At 36.1% G+C, this 10,338-nt stretch overlaps 1 protein-coding gene across 2 annotated transcripts in view; it reads right to left on the bottom strand.

Moving 5' to 3' along the window:
* Nucleotides 1–2,546: 2,546 nt before the first annotated feature.
* Nucleotides 2,547–10,338, bottom strand: part of yeats2 (YEATS domain containing 2) — a 74,919-nt gene continuing 67,127 nt past the window's right edge. For both annotated transcript variants that reach the window (XM_022673143.2, XM_022673144.2), the window contains exon 30: nucleotides 2,547–9,035. In XM_022673143.2, coding sequence (XP_022528864.2) covers nucleotides 8,993–9,035 — 43 coding nt within the window. In that variant the 3' untranslated portion in view covers nucleotides 2,547–8,992. The remainder of the gene's footprint in view (nucleotides 9,036–10,338) is intronic.

The raw sequence follows: 10,338 nt of genomic DNA, 5'->3' as shown, positions 1-10,338 counted from the left end.
GGTTTATGCTGGAAAACGCTTCAATGTGGCTGAATCAAAACAATTTACAGAAATTGTAAAAACTGCTTTTTATAATTATTTAGGTTAAGCTTGTCTGATATTAAAATGTATTACATGTATTATAAAAAAGCAAAAACAAAAGAAATCTGAAGGGGGGCAAATACTTTTTCTCACCACTGTACATTTATACATAATTATATGTAATGCTTTGCACATTTTCTTACTGTTACTAAACGATTATACATAATTCAAATAATAGTTATGAATCCATGATCCTGCATGTCCATAACAAATGTATAACAATGTACTTGATGGTACAATTGAGACACAGACTCAATGTGTGTGTGTGGTTGTGTGTGTGTGTGTGTGCATGTTATATAACTCTGCTATGCAATTTAAATACTGATTCAATGAGAACCACTGTTACATGTGGCGCACTCCTCTTAATATATACTGCAGCAAGCAGGCAGTCACTGCCAGAATGATAGCTGCAAAACTTACAGGGGTTGGACAATGAAACTGGAACACCTGTCATTTTAGTGTGGGAGGTTTCGTGGCTAAATTGGAGCAGCCTGGTGGTCAATCTTCATTAATTGCACATTGCACCAGTAAGAGCAGAGTGTGAAGGTTAAAGGTCAGTTAGCAGGGTAAGAGCACAGTTCTGCTCTAAATAATGCAATGCACACAACATTATGGGTGACATACCAGAGTTCAAAAGAGGACAAATTGTTGGTGCACGTCTTGCTGCCGCATCTGTGACCAAGACAGCAAGTCTTTGTGATGTATCACCACGGTATCCAGGGTAATGTCAGCATACCACCAAGAAGGACGAACCACATCCAACAGGACTAACTGTGGACGCTGTAAGAGGAAGCTGTCTGAAAGGGATGTTCGGGTGTTAACCCAGATTGTATCCAAAAAACATAAAACCACGGCTGATTAAATCACGACAGAATTCAATGTGCACTTCAACTCTCCTGTTTCCACCAGAACTGTCCGTCACCACTATAAATTATTGTGTTCTAAAACCAGGTGTTTCAGTTTTATTGTCCAACTCCTGTACACTGACATGCAAAAAGTCAAGGGACAGGAACTATTAACGTGTCCTATGATTTTTGCAATGTCCCAGCCTTGAACTGTTGTGTGATTTCTGCCAGGGTTGCTTGTTTGTTGGCATGGACAATTCTAGCCAGTCACAATCATTACCACCCATTGCACTCAACTGGTCCACTGTGGGTGGTAATGCATTCAGTGATGTATTCCTAGTACACATATAACACTGTGAATAGGAAGAATGTTAAATTTTCACTCAGCTTCAGAAATGTACTGAAATTTTCCATCCCTCTGGCACCCACTATCCCCACTTGTCCCGTTACATCTGGTGTAAAACAAACACATACAGCTCTGAAAAAAAATTTATAGAACACTTAAAAATAATGAGTTTCTTTGATTTTACCAAATTGAAAACCTCTGGAATATACGCAAGAGGAAGATGGATGATCACAAGCCATCACAATTAATTTAATTTTTGAACCAGGCGTGCCATAACGTTATCCAAAGTAGTGTGTAAGTCTGGTGGAGGAGAACATAATGCCAAGATGCACGAAACTGTGATTAAAAAAACAGGGTTATTCCAACATACTGATTTCTGAACTCTTAAAACTTTATGAATATCAACTCTTATTTTTTTTGCATTGAGGTCTGAAAGAATCTTTTTTGTTATTTCAGCCATTTCTCATTTTCTGCAAATAAATGCTCTAAATGACAATATTTTGATTTAGAATGTGTGAGAAATGTTGTCCGTAGTTTACAGAATAAACAACAATGTTCATGTTACTCAAACATATAGCTATAAATAGCAAAATCTGAGAAACTAATTTAGAAACTGAAGTGAGCTTGTCATTTTTTTTCTAGAGCTTTAATTTCAGAAAAAGAACATCGTGCTGAATGTAAAACATGGTGGTGGTAGTGGTAGTGATGGTTTGGGGCTGCTTTGCTGCTTCAGGGTCTGGACAACTTGCTGTTATAGATGGAACCAGTAGTTTTGCTCTCTATCAGAAAATCCTGAGGGAGAATATTCGTCTATCTGTTTGTGACCTCAAGCTCAGGTGTACTTTGGTTCTGCAGCAGGAAAATTACCCAAATCACACAAACAAGTCCGGAATGGAGGTTTTGGAGTGGCCTAGTCAAAGTCTGATTGAGATGCTGTGGATGATCTTAAGCCGAAAGTTTAAGCTGGAAAATTCTCCAATGTGTCTGAATTAACAAAATTCTTCCACAGAGATGTGAAAGACTCATTGCCAGTTATCGGTAAAGCTTGACTGCAGTTGTTGCTGCTAAGGTTATTAGGTTTAATTTAGGTTTAAATTTAGGGGTAAATACTTTTTTTTACAGGTATAGATTGGTTCGAATAGATTTTTACCCTTAACAAATAAAAAATATAATAAAAAAATTATATTTACTCAGGTTATCTTTGTCCAGTATAAAAATGTTTGTTAATCACAGCACTGTTAAAGCTTAAATAAAGAACAAAACGACCAAAGCTCCAAATTTCAGTGGCAAAACTACCATTTTAATACAAGAATAGGCATCATTTTTAGGTACACTTTAAACAAAGGAAAAATACAATAGTCAGGAACAGTCTACAATACGTTACATTTTGTTTTGAACGCATAATGACAGTTTAGTTACGTTTGCTCATACATACATACACATACACACACATGCGCAACTCGACTTGACTGCCAAGCAGCAAATTAACCTTGCACACGAAAAAATTCTCACATACACACTCAAAATAATTACATACACACCTTTACAAACATTCCAACACACTAACACACACTGAATAAATGTGTTGCTGGTTGCTTACTCTAAGTAGCCAACAAAACTCGACATACAATTAAAATACAACGTACAACAGGATTTTATACGATGATCAAAAGCCGATCAACAACTTAAAAAAAAAAAAAAAAAAAAACAACTGCTCAGTCAAATACAGTGACGACAAACAGTGGACGCTAGCCTCTGTTAGCGTGATAGCATTGATTCTATGTCAACAAAGCATTTTTTACCACCCCAGATTCTTTCCTTCCTTCATAATTGTATATCTATAACTGAGTTAGACCCTGTTTACACCTGGGATTAACATGTGACCTATGGGAACCAATCAGAAATGATGATTGCAAAAAGCATAGTTGTTCACAACTGGCATTTTAATTGCATCTCCTGAGAGCGCTTGAGATCGAATTTCTCACATCAGTTCTGCTGCAATAATGCAAAGAAAATAAATTCAGATTTATAAAGTTTTAAAAGTTCAGAAATCAATATTTGGTGGAATAACCCTGGTTTTTAATCACAGTTTTCATGCATCTTGGCATCATGTTCTCCTCCACCAGTCTTACACACTGCTTTTGGATAACTTTATGCCACTCTTGGTGCTAAAGAAATTCAAGCAGTTCAGCTTGTTGGTTTGATGGCTTGTGATCATCCATCTTTCACTTCATAATATTCCAGAGTTTTTTTTTTTTTAATTTTGGTCAAATCAAAGGAACTCTTAATTTTTCAGTGGTCTCTTTTTTTCCCCAGAGCTGTACGTCACTGACCTCCTCCAAATGTGGTTCAGAGTTCACATCTACACATTCTGCTGCTCACTTATGATGGGATCAACTAGGTCCTAGATGTTACTTCCAGGTGGGAATAGGGTCTAATAGTGCTAGGAGGCCGAGCACTGCATGGTTTTGAGCCGTTTCTGCTAAAACATACCTGATTCAGATTATATATTATTATTATATGGCTTGGTAACTGAGGCCAGGTTCACAACAACCGATTTTTTTTTTGCCTGATTTTCATGTTGTCATCTTTCTGAGACAAACTGCCAACAAAAGCTTAAGAACACAGACTAAACAATTCGATCCAAGCGATTGCCAATGGTCTTGCAAGCCCTTGAAAAATAATCTAGCAATCGATCAGGTTTAATATATGGACCAGTTGGTGACCCTGGACTAATGCCAGAGTTGTCCAATTTTTAGTTTGGACCGAACAAGGCTTGAGCATCCTAAGACTGTGGCTTCTTTCGATGACTACACAGCCTTGTAAAACTAGCAGCTACAGGTGTGTCAAAAGTTTGCTAACTTAACGGGAATGTTGAATTGAGGTGCAGATTTATTTTAATAAATTTCTGAAATTGTTAAGTTTACATAACGTATACACCTACATACTGGCTGACTCCAATACTACATGTGAATGACTAAACAATGTAATCCAAGCGACTGCTAATGCCTTAAAAGCCCTTAAAACGATCTAGTAATCTAGCAGGTTTATTATATGGACCAGTCAGTGACTCTGAACTTGTGACAGAGTTGTCCAATTTTTGGTTTAGACCAGACAAGGTAGGAGCACCCTTAGACTGTGGCTTCTCTCGATGGCTACACAGCTTTGTATAACTATCAGCTACAGTTTGTTTGGTGAGTTGAAGTGTGCTAACATATTCCTATATACTGGCTGACTCCAAATTTGAGTATGACAAACTAAACTATGTAATCCAAGTGACTGCTAATGTCTTGCAAGCAAATGATCTAGCAATCTAGCAGGTTTAATATCTGGACTAGTCTTTGAATCTAATGCCAGAGAATTTTGGTTTGGACCAAACAAGGTAGGATCCCCTGTGAAAGAAGACTGTGGCTTTTTTCAGCCTTTTATAACTAGCAGCTGCAGTTTGTTTGGTGTGTTAAAAGTTAGCTAACTTAGTAGCAAAAGCGCTGATTTGAGGTGTGAATTTGAAATTGTTGAATTTAATATAACGTATATTTCTACATAATGGCTGACTCCAACTCTGGTTGTGACAGACTAAACAATGTGATTCAAGCGATTGCCAATGTCTTGCAAGCCCTTAGAAAATAATCCAGCAATCTAGCAGGTTTAATATATATGCATCAGTCGGTGACTCTGGACTAATGACAGAGATGTCAAACTTTTGGTCTGGACCAAAAAAAGTAGGAGCTCCTTAAGACTGTCAATTTTTCGATGACTACACAGCCTTGTATAACTAGCAGCTACAGTTTGTTTGGTGTGTTAAAGTGTGCTAACTTAGTCGTGGATGTGTTGATCTGAGGTGTGGTTTATTTTAATTAATTTCTGAAATTGCTAAATTTACTGGAACGTATATTCCTACATACTGGCTGACTCTAATTCTGGGTGTGACAGACCAAACAATGCGATCCAAGCAATTGTCAATGTCTTGAAAGCCCTTGACAAATGATCTAGCAATCTAGCAGGTTTAATATATGGACCAGTTTTTGACTACACAACACAATGTGTTGTATTACAATTTGTTTTGGTTGTAGTTTAGTTTACACATTAATAGATATATAAATTGATTAAAAAAGGGAACAGATATATTGCAAGGCATTGGCGATCACACCCATTGCATCTTTCAGCTCTTGTTTTTTTTTTTTTTTTTTTTTTGAAAATTGCAACAACAAAAAAAAAGTGGACAGTTTGAAAATCGAGCTTAAAATCGTGTAACGTGAACCCGGCCTGAGACGTGTTAGTGCAGGGAAAACGATGAACTGTGCAGCACAGAGGTGCACCAAGATTACAGTGTGAGAAAAGCTTCTTTCTGAACACAGCAACATATAAACATATAAAATGAAATGAATATTAAGACTTGTAGTAGAGTTTACATTAAACACTGGCCATCTTTTGATTTCTTCACAGCAAAACAAACGTTTTAACAAACGTTACTGACGTAACATCATCTTCAAAAATCTCACAAAAGCTCCTCCAGTATGATGTGTGCAACTGTTTTTGCATTTGATCACTTCAAAACTTTTAAGCTCCAAGGTAAAATGTATAAAAAAAAGTCCAAATATTGACGCAAAATCTATAATAGGTATTTTTTTTCAAGGCAACCCACTAAGAAGGATATTGATGGATATATTTTGTGTACAACAATCAGCCATATCATTAACACCACCTGTGTTAAGTATGTGTAAGTATTTCTACATTCACTATAATCTCACCTTTTTTCAGCTCCACTTACCATACAGGACACTAGGTAGTTAATAATTAGAGATTGTAGCTCTTTTATTTCTCTGAATAATGTATTATTATGAACTGTTATTTGGGTGGTGGGTCATTTATTCAGTTTGTTGTGTTGGTATGAGTAAATTAATCAGACACAGCAGTGCTGCTGGAGTTTTTAAAGCTCTTCTGCTGTTCAGAGGTGAGAATTTTCAGCCTGTAGCACTGCTGGAGCAGCGTTAGCATTAGCCGCTAAGCGTGCTAAGTGATAGCTCTTTTAAGGTTCAGAGGTGAGTATTATCGGCCTGCTGCTAAACCCGGCTAGCACTGCTGTAGCAGTATTAGCGTTACTGGCTACCTGCACTAAGTGCTAGTGGTAAGCCGCTAATGCTCCAACCTTAGTGCTGGAGACATGCAATAATCAGCTTACTGTAAATAAACAGAAGCTCTTTATTCATCCAAATAAACTAAACTTTTCAGGAGAGAAATCTGTGTAGATTAACATCCAGCAGTCGTTTGAACTTTTTTTTTAAATAATAGTTTTATTACTTTATCTTAGCTTTATTTAGTTGCCCACCCCCACCACTACCCAGTGGTGAGATCTGCTGAAGTAGAAGGAAAACATGGTGACACCCCTGTTTCCTTACTAGTGTTACATAAGTCGCCTTATAATCTGGTACGCCTTATGTATGAAAATAGAGCAGAAAATAGACGTTTATTGACAATGCGCCTTATTATCCAGTGCGCTTTATAGTGCAGTAAAATACAGTAATTCAGAAGTCATTCAGACTATAAAGGAACATATAAGGAATCATGTAATCAGTTTTTTGGAGGGCTCTTAACTGCTTTAACATGTGGTTTCTGAGGCTGGTAACTTATTCTGTGCAACAGATGTTACTTATAGTCTTCCTTTGCTAGGGCAGACCTGATGAGAGCCAGTTCGATCATAACAATTTTGGATGTTAATTGACAAGATGTCCTGTATGAACAATGGAGCTGATAAAATTGTGTCTATAAACAAGTAGGTGGTGTTAAAGGCATGGCTGATCTGTTTGGTGTATCTGCAAGTTCTTACATAAGTAGGCCAGATCAGAACCAGCTTTTGGTAACTTTATCTATTTGTACTGAATTAATTACAATATCTGTGGGACACTATAGCTGGTGGATGGCTTTAGAATATTCAGTAAAGTAACTAAGAAGCCAAATACACTAAAGTGAATGAGGCAGAGCAATTTAGTAAATTCCAAACATAGAGCACAGATACAGAAGACTATTGGATTAGTATGTTCCAGGCTTTTCTCCCAACACCATACAGATTAAGACCAGTGACAGCAGTAACATATCCATAACCTGTGTGTTTGACCACTGTTCTAGTTTCTATTATAGAAAAACTGTGTTTAAACAGCAGGTAAAAGTGGCCAAATCTAAACTGTGTCATCATATAAGACACAGAATGTTAAAAAACTGACTTCAGACTAAGTCTGAACGACCAGATCAGAAATTATGCGACTTCTATTGTTAAGAAGAGGGAGAAAAAGGGCATAAAGAAGAAGAAGAGAAAATGGACGACAGCAGTAAGTAAGGATTTCAGTGGTTGAAAAGGGAGGTAAGAGATCTAAAAAATTTTGATTGATGTCTTTGTTCCATTAACCCTTTCAGACCCTGTGTCCATGTGTTTTATCTATTTTTTTTCTTTTCTCGTTTTATTGCAAATAACACCAATTAAAGCCTATTGACCAACAGAATAGAACACTAAACAAGCCCATGTAAAATTGACTGTAGCTTAGCCCCGCCCACTGCATCAGAAGAAAAACAGCAACTTAGACATTATGGCATGGCAGCACTAGAGCCAACAACACTACTAATTTTATGTGATTTAGAACACTTTTATCATGTTAATGTTACTGTTTATGGAAGATTTGTGAAGTAAAAAGGTCAAAATAAAATCTAAAATAAAAATGTTTAACACAGACAATTAATAATTTTAGTTTAGTTCATTTTTATTTTCTCTTTGGAGTATTAGAGTCTTCATTTGTGTAAATTGCAGACAGAAAACAGCATTCTTAAATTTATCACTGGAACATAATTCAGGTCTGAAAGGGTTAAATTAGAAGGCTTACATCGAAACTCAGTGTTTCCGAAAAAATGGCCAAATTCAACAGAGGAAAATAAAAATATTACTAAAGACTTCTAAAGAAACCAAAAATGTGTTTTTTTACGGTTACCTAAAACACATTCTCTGTTTCTCATTAATTCTATATTGAATTCTGTGATACTGGAAAAAATTAAAGCGAAACTTAATGTGAAGCATTGCACTTTTGTGCATGTGCATCATTTTAGGAGTGTGAACTGTTCAGACAAAATGTTGACTCCCGTTAAAAAGTCTGACTAGCCTAAATTAACATCAGATTTAGTGATAAAATTGGATCTGGGCCATTTCGATTGTTTTTTTACCTGCTGCATGAGAACAAGCCTTACAATGCCTCAAAAGTAAAGGAAAAAAAAATAATGGATAATAAAGCATTGGACTGTAATTAGATTAGATTTTAGATGTCTTAATTTTCTTAATTATCAAATATTCTGAGGTCCTAATTCCTTATGATGTCATAATGTAGAAAGACAAAAAATTAAGGCCACAGAAAAAGATGTTTCAGAGAGGTTCACACACAATAATCTGAATGTCTGACACCACAAAGCTTACAGATCTTATTCTGATGTCAGGTGTTGAGTTAAGAACATCATAGTGTTACTCCAGGCTCTGTTTGCCCATCATCTCCATTCATACCGCTGTTGGCATAGATGGGCTCTGGTTGGTATGCTGTGGTTTAAACTGGTCTCTGATTGGTCAGCTTCAGTACACACTCTGTGCAGTTACGCAATGGTGAATAGCTAGAATCAGCACACCAGTCCCGTCTGTGTGTAGTGTTTCCTGCAGCAGCTTTGTTGCCAAAATAATCCTCTTTTGCACTCAGTCTGTATGGCTGCGATCCTTCAGCAGGACTCCCATGTACCTAAAGAAAACACACAAAAGAACAAAGTAGGGTTTTATTCAAATTCTGATTAAAATAAAACAGGGTCACAAAAAGAAAAAGCTTTTAAAGTAAATTTTTTCCTACAGTGTAAATGAATACTGAAGTCATCCAGACGACGAAGGAACACACAAACCAAAATACTCTTTGAAGCATTTAGGTGACTCTTATCTGGGGTTAAGCTGTTAAGTTGTGTTTTCTGAGGCTGGTAACTCTGATGAACTTATTCTGTGCAACAGAGAAAACCTTTGCTCTTCCTTTCCTGAAGTGTCCTGATGAGAGCCAGCTCCATCATAACATTTTTGGATAGTGATTGACTGACCTTCACTTTTTTTAAGTTGAGTAGTTCTTGCCAGGGCTATTCACTTTATACCAACTCACTTTATACCAAAAGAAAGAATACAGTCAAGTTGTCCCTTAAGGTTTTTTTTTATTAATTGAATGTTTTTTTTTCATTATTGAAATATTGAAGGTATCGAAAATGACCATGAATAATAAAATAAAATAATTAAAATAAGTACTAAATAATCAAATACATAATTTCCCTTTAAAATACATTGTTTCATAACTAAATTAACTAAAATGTCACAGACAACAATTCTGTGGTTAATCATAATTACGGTTAGGATTTTTTATTTTTTTTTAAATGCTCTGTTCCCATGTTTGTGAGGGAGCCTGTAGTAATAGTGTAGTGTGGTTAAGGCCTGACCAGAATTAAACTAGACTTTTTTTTTATTTTTTACTAACTGTATTATATACTGTATTATAATATCTATATTTAGTTACATGCTTTTTAAATGAGATTTTAATTTTGTAATGTGCTGAAGGAAAATAATGCTCGTTTAGCTGCATATATTGCTTTTTGTGTTGCATATTCCAGCTTGGAAAGAGGAAAGTGTGTGTATTTGTGCACAAATGTGACAAAGAATGAGACTCAGAGTCTTTACCACAGTGATTATGTGTGGACAGTTTGGAGGAAAATTATCCTCTGTGATAACTGACCATAAATCAATGTTAATAAACAGTACAACAGCGTGAGCGGCCAAAGACACACTCATGACTCAAAATATATATATATATTTGACTTGTTGTTGCCAGTGTGAAAGCAGCATTGGCATTCTCTTTAACAGAGTCTAAAGTGAACTTGATGCATCAGTAATCCGTAATTTTTGAAGCATCAGTTATCCGGATCTTTTTCATCCGATTATGATCCTTTTAAAATTGGGTGATCAACCCCGATTTCTGATCACATGATCGGATCGGGGACATCTGGTGTTAAATTGTT

The sequence above is a fragment of the Astyanax mexicanus genome, chromosome 4 (genome assembly GCF_023375975.1).
Source record: "Astyanax mexicanus isolate ESR-SI-001 chromosome 4, AstMex3_surface, whole genome shotgun sequence".
Lineage (NCBI taxonomy): Eukaryota > Metazoa > Chordata > Actinopteri > Characiformes > Acestrorhamphidae > Astyanax > Astyanax mexicanus.
This window is presented reverse-complemented; position numbering and strand designations above follow the sequence as displayed.